Source organism: Copadichromis virginalis, linkage group LG16, assembly GCF_057382275.1.
Source record: "Copadichromis virginalis isolate Kocher_CV1m ecotype Utaka linkage group LG16, C_Virginalis_male_GT1.1, whole genome shotgun sequence".
Lineage (NCBI taxonomy): Eukaryota > Metazoa > Chordata > Actinopteri > Cichliformes > Cichlidae > Copadichromis > Copadichromis virginalis.
In genome coordinates this window covers 28212841-28235609 of record NC_140633.1, presented here as the reverse complement: position 1 = coordinate 28235609, position 22769 = coordinate 28212841, and the positions used below count along the sequence as shown (strand labels likewise).

At 40.1% G+C, this 22769-nt stretch overlaps 1 protein-coding gene across 1 annotated transcript in view; it reads right to left on the bottom strand.

The window, feature by feature from the left end:
• Positions 1 to 20564, bottom strand: part of erbb4b (erb-b2 receptor tyrosine kinase 4b) — a 341570-nt gene extending 321006 nt beyond the window's left edge. Inside the window, exon 1 of the mRNA XM_085434270.1 lies at positions 20194 to 20564. Within this exon, the coding sequence (XP_085290396.1) occupies positions 20194 to 20272 (79 nt within the window). The 5' untranslated portion in view covers positions 20273 to 20564. The remainder of the gene's footprint in view (positions 1 to 20193) is intronic.
• Positions 20565 to 22769: the final 2205 nt, after the last annotated feature.

Below are 22769 nucleotides of genomic sequence, written 5' to 3'. Positions count from 1 at the left end.
TGACACTATCACCTGTGGTTTGTGCAAAAGGCCCAAGAAGTTCAACATTGTTAATGGAAAAAGATTATCCAAAAATAAAAATGAATCATGGCTTGCTGGTGGAAGAAAACACACACACACACACACACACACACACACACACACACACACACACACACACACACACACACACACTGCTGATCTTGAACTATGCCCAATATAAGCTACATACCCAAGCTACATACTATATAATAAAGATATTTACTTTAGATACTTCAGATATATTTTGATTATATAATCTGCACACTATTTTGCAGCTTAAGTACAACAGCAACATTTACTTTGATAAATAGTATATAATATTAAATTATAACTATAACAGTTATTTATAATAGTTAACAGGTTTTTTATGCCAGTTTGAGCCTGTTCCTATATGTATCAGCACTCGCTTAAAGAACGCATGCAACTAAAGTGAAATGAAGTCAGCAGAGGTCTCATCCCATCAGTGTCTCCTCTTTCGCTTTGTTTTTGTCTTATGAGTGAAACCGAACATAACATTAGTGCGAGCTGTGCTGCCTGCAAAACAAATTCTTGCGTGTTTGTGCGTGTCATATTTTAGGTTTCAAACACGTTCAAACCTTGCTCTCTCTCTTAAAGCATCTGTTCCAGTACATCATTAACCCATGTCACTGGACCAAACACTAAAAAGCAGTGAATGGGACCGGTAAAATAAAGGACCATCCGAAAAACCTTTGATCTTTTGTTGTGCTTATGCCATTAGTGTGGGAAGCAACACACGCACACATTGGCTTACTGCCAAGACTTTGTTAGATCTAGCTAACGAGGAAGGCTCAGGTAGTCCTAATAGAATCTTTCCTGCTCTTATCTGTATTGACTTCAAACAGTGAGGAATGAATGGAAAACAATCTGGGCCTGACTTTGACGGTGAGGTTGAAGAATACTTATGGGCTTGTGCTTTCCTACAGGGTGGGCTACCAAGCTCCTACTACACAGTGCAGATCAAAGTTAATTCCCCTCTTAATTAAGCTGAAATTGGATGAGAGCAAGCAGGGACTAGCTTTTGTTTTCTGTTGTGCCAGTAAATATTATGAGCTCTATATCTGAATAGGTTTTGTGTGCACAAGGGGAATGATTTCTTGTATCTATAGCTATAACCATAGGTGTTAGTGCATCCTACTGAAACGCGTGAGTCGATATCCTTGTTTTTGTGCGTTAGAGCTAGTTGTTCTCGCTCTCCTTCTCTCCCGATGGCCAATCTGTCTGCATGTGGCCCGGTGTAAGCACAGTGGTGCTGTGTAATGAGACTCCTTCTGCCACTCTCTGTTTCATGGCCGTGTCCATGTGTTGTGATGCTAATGAGCCCTTGCTACCACAAACACCCCCCTTAATTGTCCTCTTTGATCTACTGCTAATTCTGCTAATTAGAAGCCCAACTTTCAAAGTTAAACGTTTTGTTTCAACCTCCAAGTGTGCCTCTTCGTGTGTGTATGGATGTGCAATTGAATAATGAAAAAATAAATAAATAAATGCAACTGGATAAAGAGGAAGAACTTTGGAAACCCTGCGCCTTGCTAAACATTGCCTAGGTTATGTTGGGTGCATTTTGTTGCAGGCCATGTGAAAGTAACACATTCACCTGTCATGTGAAATTCATTACATTAGCTACAGTACTCCCATACAACCAAATGCGCACACAACATATACATCAGCAGGCAGATACTGTATCACGCTCCAAAAAGAGACAACGGCATGAAATCGCATTCTGCGCAGATTATTCCAGATGTCCCGTTTTGCATAAAAACACGTGTAGTCTCACAAATTATTGTACTGTATGAGCAATTCCAGCTCAGAGATGGGAGCAAACATTCATTACTGACATAATCGAATGGATACATGCAGCAAGGTATCTTCTTTGCCCACCGACTCGTCGGCACTGCAGTTTGACACGTTACACAAATAAGCTCTGCAAACCATCTTAAGAGCAATTTTGCATTCGGAAATCAGATAAAGGCATTCAGCTTAAGTTAATAAGTTCTCAGGATTTCTAATTCTTTAAGAATCCAGAAATATAAATATTTCCTGTATTTTATTTAACAATCTATCAGAGATGTGAAGTTTTGTTGTTGCTGTTGCAGTCTTTTTTTTGTTTTTTGTCTTTGTGTGTTTATAGTCTTATATCATTGGAACAGGTAGTTCACACAAATCAACTACAGAGGCCTAGAAGTTGTGTTGTCTATGAATTTCTGGCATAAAGAGCATTAGTTGATGGACAGTAATAGGATGCGGCTCATCATTTCACCTTACCTTATTCTTACTTCTCCATGACTTTGTTGATTAAAAGCAAACACTTCTATGACATCTACAGTATGTTCTTGCACATATCATACACCTCCAGTAGACATATGAAGTTGCCTTCTGTGGCCTCTGTCAGCTCTGGCTAACAGTACTGTTTTTGCTCAGTAGATAAAATATAAAAGAGACAGAACTAAGCTTGTCAGCAGTGCAGCATGCCCTCAAATCATCTCCGACCACAGCCGTCACCAGCTAAACCATCTCCAGACTAAAGTAAGAGTCATTGCATTTAAAAATAAATGTATAATTTCTTTTTCAAATTTCCAGAGCCATCTTTAACCTCAACAGTGACCTGATCTTTTATGTAAGCGGGGCTGAAAATTTAAAGGGAAAAAAAAAATGTACAAACATAATTTTACAAACGCATGTCAATATGTTATTGGGATAAGACAAAATTCTTTCAGGAGAACACTTAGTTGGAAAGACTACAGAGACATTAAACAACATTTAGTATGGGTCAGTTTAAGTTGTTCACACTTAATTAAAAAGACTTTATCCTGAAGAAGGCAAGTTGGCCTAACCTGCATTCAAAGTGACAGAGAGACTTGGCTGTATTCAGTTGCTTGTGAGTAATCAATATTAATCACTGGAAGGAGGGGAAAAAAAGAAAGAAAAAAAGCAGGAGATAGACTGAGACCTCCCTCCACCCACTATAAACAGCCTGTGGTCCCTTTTCATCCCCATCAAACTGAACTGTGAGAAGCTAAAGCAAAATGAGCAATTACTAGTGTTGTCAGACCAGTAAAAGAATTTGCCATGTATTTCTTCAGCATATTGATTACATGTTTGACTTTTTTTTCCTCTTAAAAATAATTAAAAATGATTATAATTAGACAGGGAGAGAGATATTATTATTAAAAATGCCTTCCCAACAACGGAGAGGAGAGGAAAGAAGACTGTAGCTTGACACAGAGCAGCCAGGGGATCCCATGCCAATCGGAGCATGGCCTTTTAGCCGAGCACTCTGTCAGAGATGCCAGTTTGACGGACGATGCCCGCCCAACTGACATTTCTCCAGGGTAGGAAAGAGGGGACAATACCAATTGTTAAAGAGAAAGAGGGTAAAAAGCACAGAAAAGCACCTATAAGCATAAAAGGGTGAGGGTAAGATGGTTATTTTGGAGTCAATTTTGTGTTATTTCCCAGGTGTGAAGTGCACCAAAATGCCCTACTCATGTTTAAGTACCACCATTTTGCTTGAAATTGTCTTGATGAGTATAGATGTGTGCAAAACTCGGCGTGTTTGAGCGCACTCAAGTATAAAAAATGCACTCACACTCATGTACATTTTTTAGAAAATTCTTTACAATATTCTTTAAACATAAAACAGTCTGTACTATATGGAGATTTCATAAAATGAAGTGTATTAAACTGTATTAATAGCACAACTACGGTTCTGGTCAGGATGCTGTAAAATGTCATTAAATTGATTGAAAATCAATGTATAAATGATTTTTAACATCAAATCAAATATCAAATATTCCTTCTAAATTTAAAACCAACAACACACTTAAAAAAAGTTTTGTTTTGACAACATTTTTGTCGTTTTAGATCATCATACACCCTCAAAATGATAATCCTTACAGAAAAATAAAGAAATTAGCAGCCTTTTTAAAAAGCTAATAGGATCACTGAGCAACAAGTCAGGGACTTGAATATCAAACTGACATTTATTTATTCTGATTCATAAATATCTATAAATAAGCATACCATATGGACAACTTTAAAACTATAATTAGTTTTAATTTTTAACTACTAAAAATAAATACCATTAAAAAAAAACAAAGTTAAGAAATACCATCACCTTCTCTCAGACCAAGCTTGTTTCAAACTGTGGGAAACTCCCCTGAGGTCTTAAAAATCCCCTTTACCCCAATATTTCGATTACGATGGTCCCTCAGACTAACAGGAGAGAGATCATCTGGTAATGATTCATCTGTGACGGTACTGAGATACATTAGTGACATAGGCAACTTGCATTAATGGTGAAGGCAGCATTGATTCTGAGATCATGACCATCAAAAATATTCCTTCATTGGCCAAAAGCGAGACATTAATATTCCCAGTTTTACAGCATTTAATGCATTTTTTTTTACAGTCTGGTACAAAACAAGGTTTTTGGCCACTATAAAGTTTATTCTTCATAACAACTCTGGAAGGGTTAGGGTTATTTTTACTTCTCATTTATGTATTTTTAAAAAAGAAATCATCCAGTTAGTTAATTAAAACGCTGGCGCCCACATTCAAATATGGTAATACTACTGTTTGATACTATCTACGTGTGAAATTGGCCTGCAATGTAGAGCTGTCACACACTGAAAACATTTGGCACACTATGAAATAAATCATCAATAAGCAGGTTAGGTCCTTTATCACGCAAAATGGTAAAAACAATTTGCTGTCAGTTCACAGGTTTTTACAAATTGTTGTCAGAATAAGCAGCAACGCAACAACGGACACAACCTTTGCAAAAACACAACTGTTTTTGCAAAGGAGATGCATGGAGATGAGGTTCTATTTCAGTGATAAATAGATTTATGACTGTACAAAAAGAGTGCGTTTAGCTCACATTACAGTTCTCATTCTTCCATTACCGTTTTTTTGGTAATTTCTGGCATCCTGGCTGAATTCACTTCATCATACCTGCAAGGTTGTTAAACAAACAAGAGTGGGGATCAGAGGTGAGGGGAGAGGGAGGTAGCGCTTGTTTATTAGCTTGTAGCTCATTAGCATCACACCCATTAGCGTCCTGCCAGTTTCACTGCCCCATCTCCTTCATTCAATCCTCTCAGAAAGACTGGCTGTCAGAGCAGAGAAGAGGCCAACATGCCCCACAGAACAAATACCCCTACTGCCAATTTTTCCTGTCTTTATTTATCTATGTGCTGGCCCTGTCTGATGATTAAAGGACAGGTTACCAGACAGATGAGAGAAGTATTTTGGCAAGACGCAGAGCACTGTTGGGAATTGCAAACAGCTTTTGTTTAAACTTGAGTTTCTTTATAAAGCAGTTTAAAATGTTTTCTTTGACTGATAGAACTATTCATTCAAATGAAAATTTCATATTTATAGTTATTAAGTTATAATTTATTATTTTTGGCACATCATCAAAACCAACACCACTGGTTTGTAATTACTTGTGAATTTAGACTGTGGTTAGAATATTCACCATTTTTCAGTTTTGATACTTAAGCAGTGGGAATGAGAAGCAGTCAAGGTAGGAAGGGAGCTATATATACCAACCAGTCACTGTTTTTAAGGTATATCTGTTTAATGCAAATATTGTAGCTAATCTGCTAATAGCATGGCAACAAGTGTATTTCACATTTCTTCCCCATCAAAATGGGGAAAATATGTGATTATTTAAATGACTTTGAAAATGACATGGTTGTTGGTGCAAGAGGGAATTGTCTGAGTTTTAAAAGAAGGATCTACTGGGATTTTCCCATACAGTAATCTCTAGGGTTGAGAGAGAATGGTCCAAAAAAGAGCATTCTCTGAGTGAACACATTTAGTTTGAAACTGATGGGGTACAGCAGCAGAGGACCACGGTGGGTATCAGGCCTCTCAGTTAAAAAAAGGAAACTGAGGCTACAGCCTCACATGATTTGGACTATAGATTGGTAAAGCATAGTCTGATATGATGAGTCTCAATTGTTGCTATGACATTTGGATCGTAGGGTCAATCTTTGGAGTAAACAACATGGATCCATCCAGCTGAAAAAGATCAGGCAGGTGTGAGTGGTATAATGGTGTGGGCCGTGTGATATTTTCTTGGCTGACCAGTTGAGCGTCATTTAAACGCCACAGCCTTCCTGAGTACTGTTGATCATATTGATACCTTTATGATCACAGTGTACCCATCTTCTGATGGCTGCTACCAACAGGATAACGTGCCATGTTCCACAGCTCAAATGATCTCAAACTGGTTTCCTAAATATGACAATGAGTTTACTTTACATACCAGGTCCATACAGTCAGCAGATTTCAATCCAATAGAGCACCTTTGGGATGTATTTTAACGGGACATTCACATCATAAATGTGCAGTTGACAAATCTGCAGCAACTTTGTAATGCTGTCGTGTCCAACAAACCAGAATCTCACAACAATGTTTCCAGTACCTTGCTGAATCTATGCCATGAAGAATTAAAGCAGCTCTGAAAGCAAAATGGGATCCAATTTGTACTTAAAAGATGTACCTAACAAAGTGTTGTAGGGAGTGTAGTGGTGCAGAATAACAGCAGGAGGTACGAATTTTAAAGATTTTAAGGAAACAAGAAGAACAAGGTCTGGTAGTTCTTTTGGGCATTCGTTATTACTTTCAGATGGGCTTAATAACAAGAGCTTTGTGCTTGCTCCAGTTACAGTAAGCAATTTAGGGAAATGCTAAGGCAAATGGTTGGTGGAAAATCCATGACACATCCATGTGTCATCTACTGTCATCAAGCATTCATCACTCTGCACTTCCTGGTGATAGTCTAGGAATTGTTCCCAGCAGAAGGTGATGCCAAGGGAATAATGGTAAGAAACAGGCGTTGGTATGGAAGACTGGCTACTGCCTCTTGTTTTCCTGCTGAAAACATCTCTTACACCAGATGACTATCAAGAACAACCAGACCAATAAATGTGACAAATATGCTTCGTAGGCTATATATTTATATGCCTCATCAAGTCATGTATGAGGATGACTGTAAACTAGAGCTGGGCGATAGAACGATAACGATATGTATCGCGATATAACTTTTACTCGATAGAGAAATTAAGCTATCGCGATAGACCTCGCAGCTCTTGTCCACAAAAAAAAAAAAAAAAAAAAAGGTCAGCCAATCCAAATTAAGTAGCGCAGAGCCGAACCAATCACAGCCGCAGCGTCACGTCGCGTGACTTGTTACGTACAGCACAAGTGCCAAGCCGCACGTGTGTTTGTTTGGGAAGCAGCCAGCGGGTAATGGAGCCAGCGCGTGATGGAGGAAATGAGTGTGCCGACTAGAAAAATCAACCGAGCGTGACCGAAGAGAAAACAGATGATGGTTCCAACGCCGGAGAGATTGTCAAACGGAAGAGCCATAGAAGTTCCGTAGTGTGAAGGTATTTCGGCTATTTCAAGTCTGACAAAAAACAGAGTAGCGTTCACTGTAAATTGTGCCGAAAGCAAGTCTGGAAATACAATAAACTGGTGCATGCGTCACACTGTGCGCCACGTTATTGTTTCGGTGAAATGAATTTCTACAATACTGTTAATTCTACTCTCTGCAGTGTTTACATGCTTACATATACACACAGTTACTGTCCCTCCACACATATGACTCGGTTCTGCTTCTATGCCCCAGCTTTGTTTACTTTTTCCCACCGAGGCTTCTAGACTTCTGATTGGCCAACATTTCTGCACGGTTAGGAATCTAGCGCCACCTGCTGCTTTGGCATGTTCATAGCAGCGTTTTCCTTCATTTCTGCCTTTATGTGTGGACGGGATTATTTTTTAAAACGAAAACGGAAAATCTCCGTTTTCAAAAATACCCGTGTACGTGTGGACGTAGCCTCAGTCTCTGACTGGAAGCGCTAATTCTTCATTCGGCTTTTGTCAGACTAAAGTAACTGTTAAAACTGTTTGAAAAGCTAAGCTATACAACAAGGAGAGATTGAGAATTTCCTTTTAGTTCTCAGTTTATTTGATATTGACAAAAGTTAGTCAGTTTTGTCTGTTCTTCTGTAAAACAAACTAAGATTTATTTTTAGAATTAATATTTTGTTTCTAAGTGGAATTGACAATTTAGTCTGTTTCGTTTGTTCTATTTTGAAACTTAAACGCTTTAGCGGCTGCCTATTGTGTAGTTTGCAATATTTGCCTTTATTTATCTGAAAAAGTCTCATGTTCCTTAAGTACATCTACCCTGTTGAACTTATTATGGGAAATAAATATTTAAATAAAAACAAGCTGCTGATTATTTCACATTTTTACTTGTGAGCAACGGCACATTTAAATCTTACAAATATAGTTATTTGGCTGATATCGTGATAGATATCGTTATCGCCTGAAATGAAAAAAACATATCGTGATATGAAAAAATCTCATATCGCCCAGCTCTACTGTAAACTATTTTTAGTAGTTTTGAAAACAGGGGACTCTAGTTGGGACTCCACTCCATTATGTTATTAAAATTTTAACTTCCCTGCTACTGACACAACCTGCCTCACTCTAACTTCGTCTTTAAACATCTGGCCCTCGCTCGGATAGTAGTGTGTGTGTGTGTGTGTGTGTGTGTGTGTGTGTGTGTGTGTGTGTGTGTGTGTGTTTTGGTTGGCATAAGGCAGAAAGTCAGGCCAGCCTGTCAGGCCCCCGAGGGCCCTCGTTGTTTGAGTCTCCATTAGGCTGATGAGGTTTGGCAGCTGAAGTTGCTGGAGTTAGTGCTGTGCTTCAACCCTCCTCGTAGCTAGGCCTAATTAAACCTAGACCTCAGCCCTAATTTAAAGATAATTAGCTGTAGGGGTTAGCTACCACCACCACAGGGTGAGATGAGCCTCATGTAATATGTGTAATAATGCGTGCTAAATGTTTTTTTTGGTGGTTTTAGTCAGTGACAGACCAGTTGAATGAAAGGCACTTACCATATGTAATTTGGCGGATGGTTTTACCCAAAGCGGTTTACAGTAACACAAGTGCAGACAAGTTTCCACTCTGGTAAATATTGTGTCACTCTGAAACATAATGGATTATCACATTATAGTGAGACTTAGTAAAGCAAACAAGAATGTGTGTGTTTGTGACATACAAACAAACGAAGTGGCAAGACTGCATTTTTGTAGGTGCTGCACAATAAACTGTCTGACCCTTGGGATCGGCCCTATGTTTTCCCATTAAGCCATACTGACAGTTTGACATTTCCCAGGGTAGAGGGCTCTGATTCAGGTATGTTTTATTCATCCTGTTGACTTCACATTGCTGCCAAGCCAAACAGAGAGCAAAAGCCTGAAGTGTGGTAGGCGGCAGTGAGAAGGAGAGCAGAAGATACCTGTTGTTGTTGTGTTTGCTGCTCAGATAGCCAGGCAGTCTGAGACTCGGAGACAGCTGGGTGACACATACACAATACACTCATCACAATGCAGACAGAGATTGGGAGATATTGCAAACACTGAGTGGATAAAACTGCCTATTTACTGAGAAGACTTGAGGCAGACAGGTGAAAATGTGGGATTACATGCTTCAAGAAGGTTTGTATGCTTTTCTGTACCCTACCTCCAAAAAGCTACATAAAACCAAACTTAGATAAATTTGACTTGTTAACTTCTACTTCGACTAGTCAGCCTACTGGTTGTTTATCTCCATTAAGTTGTAGAATTCTGTTGCCTGCGCTGTGAAGAACATCTAATTTACGCCAACTCAGACCTGACAATGGACTTTTATTCGCTTGCATTCCAGGTATAAGCATTAATTCTAGATTTATGTTTGCCTGAGTTTTTCCTGCTTTTTGCCAATTAATAAATAAAATATATCTGCAAAAAACTGTTTTGTTTTGTTTTTAGCTAACAGAATGAAATGTTCTTAAACAGGGTAGTTTTGTTCCAGCACATGGGGCCCTGAAACCAGTTTTAGTTAGTGTTGGTTAATATGTTGTCTGGGGTCTACAGAGTACCTTTTGGTTGCTTAATAAATCTGGCAGATGGCTGGGATATCCCATCTTCACCTGTGATTTCAGTAGTGAAAAGCATCTTACTCATAATTACTGCTTTCTTTTGAATCTTTCTACCCATTTAAATCTTTATTAAGTAAATATATTGTCTTTACAAACGTATTTCTGTCTTTTTCTAATACATAGAACAATTATGAGAATGTCCCATGGAATTCTAATATAATTGTGGCAATTTTCTCAAAAACAACAGCAATAATTTTCCTCCGAGACATGTGAGAATTTGACCCCAAGATCAGTTTTGGATTTATAACGACAACATTCGTTCTGAGTTGTCTTGTCTGTTTCTTTTTAATACATCATGCAACTCACTGCCATCGTAAACACATGGGACCATTTTTGGATTTATTTTGCTTGGCTCCGTGCAGACAAGTGCTTCCCTCATCTTCATGCATGTCACGTGAGGCTGGGAGCTGGGTGCAACGGCGGGAGCCTACTCCAGGACAAAGCACTTGGGGCAGGGAGACACTGTGGGCCTTGTTCCCCCTTTGACGGCTTCATGTCAAGTGGGTGTTAGCTTGGTGGGACACCCAGACCCCCCTGGAGGGTAAAGCACTACACAGCCTGCCTCCAATTGAGGAAAGAGACACCGAGGGCTTATTGAAGATGCACTTATGATCCCGACATCGGCGACGCCTATGTCTGTTTCAATACACACAACAATAATAACAGCATATTTTTAAGTAAGGCTGTTTAAAAGACGAGAGGTTGAGGTTGAAGATGAGGAACAACCAAGACAGTTGATCTGAATATGTGAACCGTAGGTTCTTTTTGGCAGAGGCTTGGAAAATTCAAAAATTGTCTCTACATGTAGTACTGAGAGATAAAGGAATTGATTAACTAATTACATTTTATGTGTACGCTCAGTTACAATCATATTATTCCATGTTACTTGAACCATACTGAAAAAGCCGCAAGGTGAATAAGGACAGGTGTACCGTGAAAAAGATTACTCACCCTAGTAACCGTAGCAAGCCATAGTGGTCAACAGTGTCGAGTGCTCTTTCCTTTCTTCATCGTCTACTTTCTCTGTCTGCCTTTTCCCCAGCATCTGGCTAAGTCTCACCAGTGTCCTTGCTAATGCCCTCGGGTGAACCGGGCCATGTCAAACTCAAATACATCAATCACTTGGTGCTAGCCATGGGGAAAGAGAAGGGATGGATTGGCAGAAATGTAGGGATGAAAGCAAAGAAGAAGGACGGGGTGGTTAAGGTAATGTATAGCCACTAGTCAACCCTCTTTCACCTTATTTTTCTTCTCCTCCAACCTCCCTGTCTCCTTCCCTCTGCAGCAACTCCTACAGACTTTGGACTCAGCTGTCACATCACAAGAGGCCCTTTCAACTGATTCTCATCAAGCGGTTTGCAGACCTAAACACATGTTGGAGAAGAACAGAGCAGTGGCGAGGAGAGCAAAAGAAACAAAAGGACAGTCAAGGCCAGAAGAGAAAGCATTAGAAAAAGGAAAGAAGAAAAAGAGCAGTGTAAGAAGGGAGATGAGCACTGAAAGCAGGTCGACGAGAAGGAAATAAGATAGCAAAAGAACAGAAGCACAAAGAAAGAGGTGACAAAGCCATGGGAGAGCCTATCAGCAGGTGTGTGTGCGTGTGTGTGTGTGTGTCCTGCAGAATAAAGTGTCCACGTCAGAGCCTCGGTTTCCCCCCTGGGCAGTTTCTGATTAATTGTCTGTCCAGCTGCTGTGATAGCGACTACTTTAACCAAGACTCCCAAGACACTCACCCATGTCCCATCCTCCACAGAAAGACACCTCTACTCCTGTGTACCCAGCTTCCTGGCTGACCTTCTCTGACTAAAATTAGGGTTTTTTTCCTATTCTGATACCCCCCCTTCGTTTTTTTCCTGTCTCTTTTTGGCTGCTACAAATAATCTTACATCAGCACCCCATTCACCTTGCCATCAGGGGATAATGTCTCTCTGTGGGAGAGGGGTTTTGGAACAAAGGCAGGGGGAGCTGAAAACCGCATGATATGCTGTGTGTTCCCCCCCTGTGTGTTTACACATGCTCTGGTGACTGGCTGAGATAAAGCATCCCTGTCTCAGGTAAACAGTCTAGCACAGCAGGGTAAAATGGCAGGGTTGACTTTGGACCTGGCTTATACTTAGTCAGCACCTCTAGATATAAAGTACCATCCCACCCACCCACATTTAATCACACAACTGCACACACATAATTTCCATTTCAGTACATTTTCATTATGGTTCAAATTCAACAATTACGAATTCAAATCTGCTTTTCGACTCTATGAACAATAACTGCCGTACTCAGCACTGTCCCCTTCTTTTCCTCCCTCTTCTCCAGACTGCATAACCATAGCATCTAACCTGATGGCTATATAGCCAGCCCCCAAAAGCAGCCAAGGTCAATTGCCTTTCCTGCTCCTCTCATCTTGTGCTTTATGTACCTTCACATCCAGGGGAAAAGAGCTGCACTATTTCTGCTCTGCTGCAAGGTGACTGCTGCTTCATACGAGTGACAGCTACACAAACCAGGAATACCAAGAGTACCAATCATTTTGTTTAAGGTTTTCATATTTTGAAAATAAATCCAGAAAGTTTAATTCATATAAAATTGCAAAATGTTACATTTCACGCAAAAAAAAAAAAACACTTCTAGGTCACGGCTTCACTCTGCTGGTAAATGTTGGACTTGAATTTCTAAAAAACAATTTAATTAACAGAAGCTATACATGGAGCTACCTTTGACTTTGATATTATGGACCATAACTAACAATAATGAGAGTCGATCAATACTTTCAACTCCGTAATTACTCCACCAAGCAGTGACTTTCCACTATTTTCTGGTTCAAATCAGCATTCCACTGCAGACTCCTGAAGCCATTTTTATGAACTCAGGTAATCTTTTAATGTTAGCAGAATAACCCCAGCAGTCAGTTTTGTAGACTGTAGTATATCAAAACATTTGTCCACAAGTAGGATGGTATTTAGAAGGCATAAACACAAAAAAGATGATGATTAAAGTAAATGTATTGTCTGACATGTTGGGAATTTAGATGATGAGACTAAAGGCTGAAAAAGATTTTTTTCCCCGATGATGAATCTGTAATGAAAATTGAGCCCTTTTTTTTCTTTTTACATGCTTTATACTTCATTATCTTTGTCTCTGCCTGTTTGATTTTCTGGTTGATTCTTTACAGCAGTCATTGTTTTTCCTCATCTACAAGATGAATAATAAATATTTGCCTAATATTCAGACAGAAACTCCCAAGCCACAGTGTATATTGTGTGTGTGGTATCCATTTTTACATTTTTTCTCCCTTTGGTATTGAATAGTAAGATCATCATTAATCCCGATTGTGTTGGATTATCGGCGGTATTATTTTTTACTCGCTGCATCCCCCCTGACGTTTGTGTGGTAAACTGCGGGAATTTTACAATAGGATTTCCATTTGTTGTATAAGTGATAGCGTGTTTGGTGCAACCATTTTTCATCCTCGCATAGATAAACTGTTTCCCGGTGAAGTCTGAATATCTCCCTTTCTTTCTCTCTCACTCTCGTTCCCAGATGTCTCCTTACAGCTGCCATGACTGACTGCAAACTCATTTATTACAGGTCACAAACACCAAGTGCTTCATTTAAAAGGACACCCCACCCCCAACTCGCGCACGAGTGAAAAATCGACCTGCAAGAATAGCATACAGGGCACACCGTTCCATTAACACCAAATGGAAGCCTGCAGGATTCAAAATATGGGAACGGGGTTCAAGTGGCGGGGTGCAAAACAGAAAAAAAATATGAGGGATAGTTTAGGGACATGTTTTAATCTGCTGCAGCGACCACAGTTAATGAGCACTAAGCACATAAAGTACGGGGCAGCATCATTACAGCTCCTATGACAAAATCTAAAATATTTATTGCATTGTGGGGTTTTGGCATGAAAATCTCTTGCTATAAGTTTGCTGACAGAGTTATTAAAAGCGTAGTTTGTTTGATATCACTCTATTGTAAAGAGTCTTAACCGACATACCACGTCCCATGTCTGCTACATATTTATTGAAGCAGGCAAATCACCAAATCAAGATTTTGTTGGAAGCATGTGTTCTGCCGGCCATATCCGATATCACTCAGAGCCGTCTGTAATTACATTGTACATGCAGATTAGCTATGAATATTTTAGAAGGGGATTACTAAAAGAGGAAAGAGACAGAGACGCAGAGAGTCGAGAGAAATCAGCCCTTTAACACACACCCACATGCAGAACTGCATGAAAAGCTCGTTTGAAGGTGGAGCCAGTCTTTTATGCCCAAGTTGTCAGCCTATTATCATCCTTTCATATGTTTGCCACCATTATTAACTGTGAGCGGGAATAGAAAAATAACACAAAAAGTGAGAATAAAACACATCACTCCAGCATGTCAGGCTGTCTCTTCAGAGTGGGGGGGGGAAGAAAAGCATGGCAGACCAAGTCTTATCATTGGACTCTAATTCTAAAACGTGGCAGTAATGAGTGTGTCTTAACAAAGATTAGCCATAATTTCCATTGTCATTTTAAGGCTCCCACATTATGTGGAGGCTTACAAAGCCACAGATGAAGGCAGAGGGTGGGCGGAGGAAGACGAACAAGCAGACACTGGAGCAGAGAGAGCGTCTCTGGAGCTTGGTTAGTCTGTCAGTCACCCTCTATCCCTTCAACCGTGCATCCACACGCGCACTGACAGACAAAGTCATAACACACACACATGTACGCACACACACACACACAGTATATGTACATTTCCCAAACCCTTTGTCGCCACATTTTGAAACCCTCAAGATGCGGTTGTCAAAAGGGTCGGCGCCTGACAGCCTCCTGCAGCCCTCCAGGAGGATGCAGAGGACAGACAGGCTTACTGTTAGAAGAGTAGCAGCAACAACAAAGCAGATCAAAAGTCTCACTGACTGACAGACATACATGGTGCGTTCAGACTCCCAACATCTACATTGTTTAGTGCACGCAGGGCTGAGGCTTTCAGGGGCCTGGATCCTGCACATTTGCCTTGTACATCAGAGTGATGGCCCAGGGTCAACGAGGTATCAGAACGTGGGTATGTGTGTAAGTGTGTAGGAGTTTGGGTGTGTGCCAATCTGCTACGCACATTGACACCAATCTGCACTGGTAACTTTATATTTATCCAATTAAAAGTAATATTTAACGTTGAAAAAATAATGAAGTTATTTGATTGATAGCTACAAGAATATGGCTGATAGCAGAACAGATTTAGGCTGATATTCTTACTTTAGGCTTAATTAGGCCAAAAACACGTAAGTCTATTTTTCATATCTATATTCATATGATAGCAGACATGAACCTTGCACCACTAGCGATAAAGAGAAAGCAAATCTGTTAAGAAATTTTATTTTATTTTACTTTTATTTTTGCCTGACACATGTCCTCTTTTCTTGGAGTGCTGCGTATTGGACCACAACACACACAAAAAGTTGAATGGTAGCAACAGCACTGAGATTTTCTTTTCTTTCAGCAAGCTTGTTCTGGTTGCCCTAAAAGCATACGTGCCATCCTAATTAAGGTCCATCTGATTGATTTCCCCCAACTAAAATTCAGTCCCCCCATCTGTCTAAAATAGCTAGAGTACATTGTCAAAGATACCAAGCAGGGCCTCGCTCCTGCTTGTGTATACGCGTGTTTGCTGCACTACCTTGTTAATGAAGGACTTTGGTTGCTGTGTATTCAGCACTCAGGGCCATGTTACACGGAGGCAATCAGCCTTTCTATTTGCATGTCACTCCTTTTGCTTTCATTCTCTCTCCAACAAACACAGAAACTCAAAGCTTGCTCAATTTACAGAGAGGAAAAAAAGAGAAATCATAAAAGCATAGGAGCACAGACGGAATGAGTGATAAACATGAAACAAGCATTCTGTCTTCAAGAGTTAAGACACCTTTTCAGATCTAAAGTAATCTAAGAGCTTGAAAGTCATGTTTCAAACATAAAAGTTGCTTTTTTTATATACAGATGTCCTATAAACAGCTGCCCAGATTAAGGGATGCACGTCCATGGGTGATGGCCTGTGATCTAATTATGACATCCCTCACTAAAGGGACATTTATTAGCTAAGCTGACAATGACACATGTCAAAATAGACGTGGATGTATGGTGCATTTGTAATGGCAGGTGATAAATGAAGGTGCATCATTTGCAAAGGTCACAGAGGATGTGAGCCAATCATTTCTGCTGATGTAGATAGGAACCTGACTGGTTATAAGCCCAGCAAAAATCCAACACGATACCTTTACTTGTGTGTTCAGAAAAGAAAACTCTCAAAAAACATTTGGAAATTCAGTGCTAAGTAATCAATAGTGAACTAAGACATCCTGGTAGTAACTAAATGGTAAATGGTCTGTATTTGTATAGCGCTTTACTTGGTCCTAAGGACCCCAAAGCGCTTTACACTATACACAATCATCCACCCATTCACACACACATTCACACACTGGTGATATTGTGTAATATTCTTTAATCAGTAGGCCAGTACACATAAATCTTAATGATTTCCTACAATACTACGATTGCACAAAGAGAAGATTCTTAGTCTGGCTGGCTGGGGGTTTAAATAACACAACAAATCATTGTCTGTTTTTGTATTTTTATCATTAAAGAGGAAACACTGACTCACCAGACAGATTAATCTAAAAGCTACATATATGTGCATCTAACGGTCCTTTTCTCAAATTCTAAAAATAGCTTATTTTCCATATTTTTTTTTTTTAATAATTTCAGCAACTTTTAAAAACAATACAGGAGGGTCTTGCATCAGGCTATAATAGCAGTAACTGAATTTACTTTATTGTGGAAAAGTGGCTTTATATTGCTCCCTATGTGTTACTCTGGCCAATAAAGAAAGGACAAAAGCAGAAATGTTTATGTTCTTCTTTTCTTTTTCATTCTAATAAAATGCCTGGTGGTGGTAGACGGTCAAAGCTTCTTTAATGGGTGACAGCAGATAGGACTATAAGCGTGGTCTGTGCCAAAGTCCAGCTATGTTGGCTCCTCAGTGTCATATCATTCTTTCATTATCCTTGATGCTGGACAAAAAGGGAAAAATATACAATGAGGAGACATTTACAAGAAGTGCCTAGGTCTCCTGTAAAAGGTGCAGAACTGGTTGAAAAAAAAAAGAACTATCTTGTCTCCCTTTCTAGTAGGATCCCTGTCAGTGTCACCCTCAAACCTTAAATGTACTGTGACCACACACATCAGCTTACAAATAGGACAGTACTGTCAGTTTCAACCCAATAAACAGTGAGTGCCACTGTAAGTTAAAGGTTGTAGTTGCATTCTGTTCAGCAAATTAGGAAAGAAGACGCCGCTCAAAGCCGTAAAACAGAAGGGATGTAGTTTATCCAGATTGCAGTGGTTACACGCAAGTGAAAAAACTCCATGCACATGCAGACGCATTCAACAGATGATTTGAAGGCGCTCCTGTGCACAAAATATATGAATATTCATAAACACAAACAGAGTTTTGGAATGTGGCCATATGGTTCAGAATTGCAAGCTGTATCAATTTCCAAACTTGTTCAGCTGTAGTGTGAAACTGCAGTCCAGTGAAGAGGAGTGTGCACAGTGGACTCACATGGGGGACATTCAGCATATTGCAGGCATGTACCCTGCTGTCATGAAGCATATAAGTCCAGTTTAGCACAGGATTTTCTTTAAGTGGGGTTTTTAACACTAAACAGAAGAAAATAAATGACATGAAGGTGATGAAAAGTTCATAAAATTTCAAAGCAAAGGATTCAACTGAGGATTTTATGCATATTTATGGATATTTGTATCTTGGGACATATTAAGATAGATGCCAACGTTAAGTGAGGAAACTCAAGAAAAAGAAACTTTGAGCATGAACGCGTGTGCATTTTCTTATTTTTCAACTGAACATAAGATAACCATAACACCCGCGAACTCCTGGCATCAGGACGCGCTCACATCCGCGCACGGGCGCGCGCGCGCGCACACACACACACACACACACACACACACACACACAAACACACATATTTGAGCATCCGTTTCTGTTCTGTTTCGTTTTATGTTATTTTACTATTTTCCAATATTATTGAAATGATTTGGAGCTTCACTGTTGGTCGAAGCTTGTCTAGTCAGAAAAGACATTACGACTGTGATCTTCATACATAGGTGCGTCAGATAATGTATAACGAAATCCATATTTTTTCTTTCCGGATGTTATTTAAAAAATTAATTTAAAAAATGTAAATTTAACTTCGAAATATGAGCCTTGCTCGGACACGATTAAGATAAACCCCAGGATAAAGTAATGTTATCAAAAACAATAAGTTGACTAAAATAAATGAGCAAAAATATATAACTGCTTTTATTTTGGAACAACAATATATTATGTTAGGAATATTATTTTGACGACGTGCAGCACACGTGGTGAGTGTAAAGCAAAAAACAAAAACAAGAAAACAAACATGTGGAAGCATCCCTCCATGCCCTGTCTCCTGAACTGCATTCAACATTTTAATTCAGTCACTGTCTCTCAGCTGTAAGGCTCTCACACACGAGGATTTATTAAAACACGGGTTAGAATTTTAGATCTGCCCTAATATTTGTGCATTATACATCACATTTAACGCAGTATGATGTTTAAATAATCGCGAGAGACGTGGTGCCAAAAGAACTTATATTGTTTGAAATTGGGTTTTTTGTTGTTGCTGTTATTTATTTATTTATTTTTTGTGGTGTTATACGCCTTAAGTCACATAAATATGACTCTAAGATATGCGGTGAAACTGTTTAACAGTCAGCATGAGGGGAAAAACGACTGTGTGTGAATTACGATCTAAAGATGCTGTGCCAGTGCAGCCGATACTTGGATTTAGTCTAATTTTAGTCGTAGTCATCCCAAAATGTGATTATCAGTGGTGATGATGGTGGTTGATGAGGTGGTATTGCTTTTGTCTAACTAATCTCTCTCTCTCTCTCTCTCTCACACACACACACACACACACACACACACACACACACACACACACACACACACACACACACACACACACGAAGACACACACACACGAAGACGCACAGACACCGCTGAGTGCACCTATACCTCCCTGCGCGTAAAGAGCGCCCCTGCACTCTACAAACAGTACTGCTACTGTCAGAGCGAAAAGTCCCGTGCGCTGCAACGATGGTCGTCAATTTGTGCTCCACAGGATCCCCGAGGGCATTTACTATAAAACGATGAATAATCTAATTTGACTATAATCCGCTTTGTTTTTATCCCGATTACAGAATGCACGTACATGTTCACCACTCTTATCATCGTTTGCACAGGTGAGAGTTACACAGATCAACACAAACAACAAGCCAAAAAAGCCTAGTAATATAGAGAGCGTTCCCACAGCAGTCTCTGCAGGACTCAACGGTTTAAAGTAGTCTGAATCACCGGGTGACTACTTGCGGAGCCTCAAGCTGTTACTGTTAATACAACCCACTGTCCAACCAGCCAAATTCATCAAAAACAATAACCATGGGGTTACGTCTTATTACCATGACGACAGTTGTGATTATTGGGATAAATTAGTCAGAAGGGGAAGAAAGAGCAGAGATTGAAAGCAACTTTTGAAATAGTTTTGCGTTAGACAGCCTGTCTATCCACAGGAGGGAAAACAGGAGCACAGTAGCCTGTTGTAAACCAAGGCTATAACTCCTCTGTGTTTGTCTAGCTATGTCCTGAGGACACGTGTGATGAACAACAAATGCTCTCATTTCTCTCCAAATTCAACAGTGCCGCTCTGCGCAAGAAGACGGAGCGACGCGCTCGCCTGGATCCTTTCGTCTTGTCAGATGTACTGCTACAACCTGCCATCTGCTCTGACCAACACCTGTGTCTCTGTGCAACTGTGATCTTTACGTCATCTCATTGGCCGTTGTTTAAGACGTTCTCCGGCGTTAGAATTCAGTGCTGGTGGTGAAACCGTATTAGCGGGTTTGATGTGATCTGTTAAGCTCCAATAGCCATATGCGCAACAAAGAACAGTAACAGAAAAGTATGCACGGTGGGTAGTTGTGCTGCGCTCAGCGCGCACTAACCATCTCCGCGGACACACAGTTTTGCGCACTGGGGAGCATAGGGTTGGAATTCACTCACCTGATTGTGAAAAGCTGAACCCAAACAAGAGGCAAGTCAGAAGAAAGCCGAAGCAACACTGGGCAGTCGTTGGTTTCATTGTTGTGCTTAGCAAGTATCCCCTTTAAATTCACATGTCCAGCAGCGTATCCTTCCCTGAAACAGCCAGAAAGGATGGATCGTTTGGGTTTGACGCCTCTTGAGCGTGCGACTTTGGGGACTTTGGTTGCTTTTAAGTAAGTTTGCAGTTTGTCCGAGTGTCCTTTTCCTGTCCTCTCTGAGCCTTCGGGCTTAAAATTGTGGCTTACTTGACGGCAGAGACAGTCGAATAATAGTTTCCTACGCACGCTCTGAAAAGCTTGTCTAAACAGTGTAAAGCAGTACTCATGGCATTACTCCCCGACTTGGATACAGTATGCAGCTGCAGACTCGCATTTTTCGGACACACCTCCCAGTCCCCGAACTCCTCCTACACGCACTGCGATTGGCACAGGTACCCGACTATCATCCTTAACCCCGCCAGTTTAGACTTCATGCATTGTCCCATTGGTTACCACAAGATGCCAAAACCTCATGAATTTGTGCGTCGGCTCTGTTGCACCTGTCACACCGAACACAGCAGAGATCAATCCTGCCAGAAGGATTTATGGGTGTACTGAGTAAAATAAAACAGAATACCACTTACCAGTGGTGGATTCCCATGTGCTATGAAATATGTGATCCGGATAAGGTATATTTTCATCTTGTAAGATTTGATTCAATACTAAACCGTGAAAACGGTACATAAAATTGATGCTTAGAATGGAAATAGCATAGTTTCATCAGGTGTATTGTGAACGAAGTTCCCATTTTTCCTGTAGTCCCCCCCATAAATAAATAAATAAATAATTGATCTACTCTAATCCCACTTCATTTTATAAGGTTACCGCATAAGTATAATCAAGTAAATAAGGGCATGTATTCTTACAGCAAAATCATAAACCATTTGTTTCTTTGTTTTGCTTTTCTGCATCTTGAGACAAGATTTTCATTTTTCATCACTTATCAGGCTACATTACTCCTGAAGGCAATATATCTCCATATCCAAGAGAAACATTTCCCCACCAGGGGATGGTCTTGGTGTAAATGACACAAATAAAAGTCAAACAGAACGTTTAGATAGCGGTATTATTGTGCTCACTGAGCTATTTGTAAGAGTTTGAAACCAGTGACTTTGGAGTAGCGGGAAAATAACTTAAGATAATGGGGGTAAATGCAAAACAACATGACAAAAGGTTATTACTTTCACCAGCTGCTGACTACTTTTGCACTTTAAAAAGAGAGGTGAATGCCTCCTGGAGTTGCAATATGCCCACACATCTGGACAGAAAACATGCACTCTGACTGTCCCCCAACTCAAAGTTTTCTTGAAACATGCACACGCACTCAAATGTGATCACAAGTGCGGGCAAAGTCCGAAAAAGGCTTGAAATACTTGAGTGATGTTTGTCTCACAGAGTTGGTTCATCAGAAAGTCAAAGCAACATTGTTACAAAACACTTTTACCCATTTAGACTATATTTACCTGCATGAATGAATGGTTTATAATGGAGCTTAGACACATTTTATAACACCTTAAGTTGAAATGGAAAAGTCACTCAGATTATTAGATTGACTATATGGCACCACAACAGCAATATGTTGAGGGCTTTAAAAGACAGAAGTATGATATTAATGCTCTGTTTTTAGCTTTATTATGACTAGATGAGGCAGATTTTAATTGCAATAAAAGCATATCCACACAGTGAGCAATAATCTACCCCGGCCAATAAACATCAATCTTTTAGCTATAGTTCATCCAGGGCCTTTGCTCTCACATTTACTGAGGTATTCCATTCACTGGCACTAACCCACAGATTCCGATACTTGAACACTGAGCTGAACTTTCTGATTCAAGTGTACAGTTTGGAAAATGGGATGCATACAGTTTCAGCTTTCACTTTCAAGAAAGTCAAAAGGCTCTGTTGTTTTCAGCTTGGCTGCAGAATGAATAGTGCACTGAACTGTGAGGGGCACTTCTTGAACCTCTGCTGCAGTGTTGACCCTTCACCAGTGGGGGGCAGTCCATTTCTCGCCACACAGGTCAGAGGTCCGGTGGCGTGGCGCGGTGGGTGGTGGGAGGTTCAAGCTGCCACCTACAGTTTCCTGACTCTGTCTTTGACACTGGCTTCCTATCACACAGAAGCTTTATTAAATATTCCAAAGCAAAAATGAGCTTTTAATATTACTGACACTACAAATTTATTAAGAAATATTGAAAAATGAGATCTGGCAGCATGCTATGAGGAGAGGCTTCACTCTAAATATGCCCCAAATGGCTGACGTTTATCATTTTTAATACCAAAAATGCAATTTAGCAACGTTGTGTATTTTCATTATACATTATGCTTTAAGTGGCACCTTCTGACAGTATCAACCTAATGCTGTCAATTAGGTAATTTATTCCAGGGATTATGAGAGGGAATGAGATGAGGTTTCGTGTGTTCTTCTAGGCGTCCCCAAGTGCCTGCTGTACAGCTAATCTAATACATAACCCCCTGATTTGTTTAATGGATGAG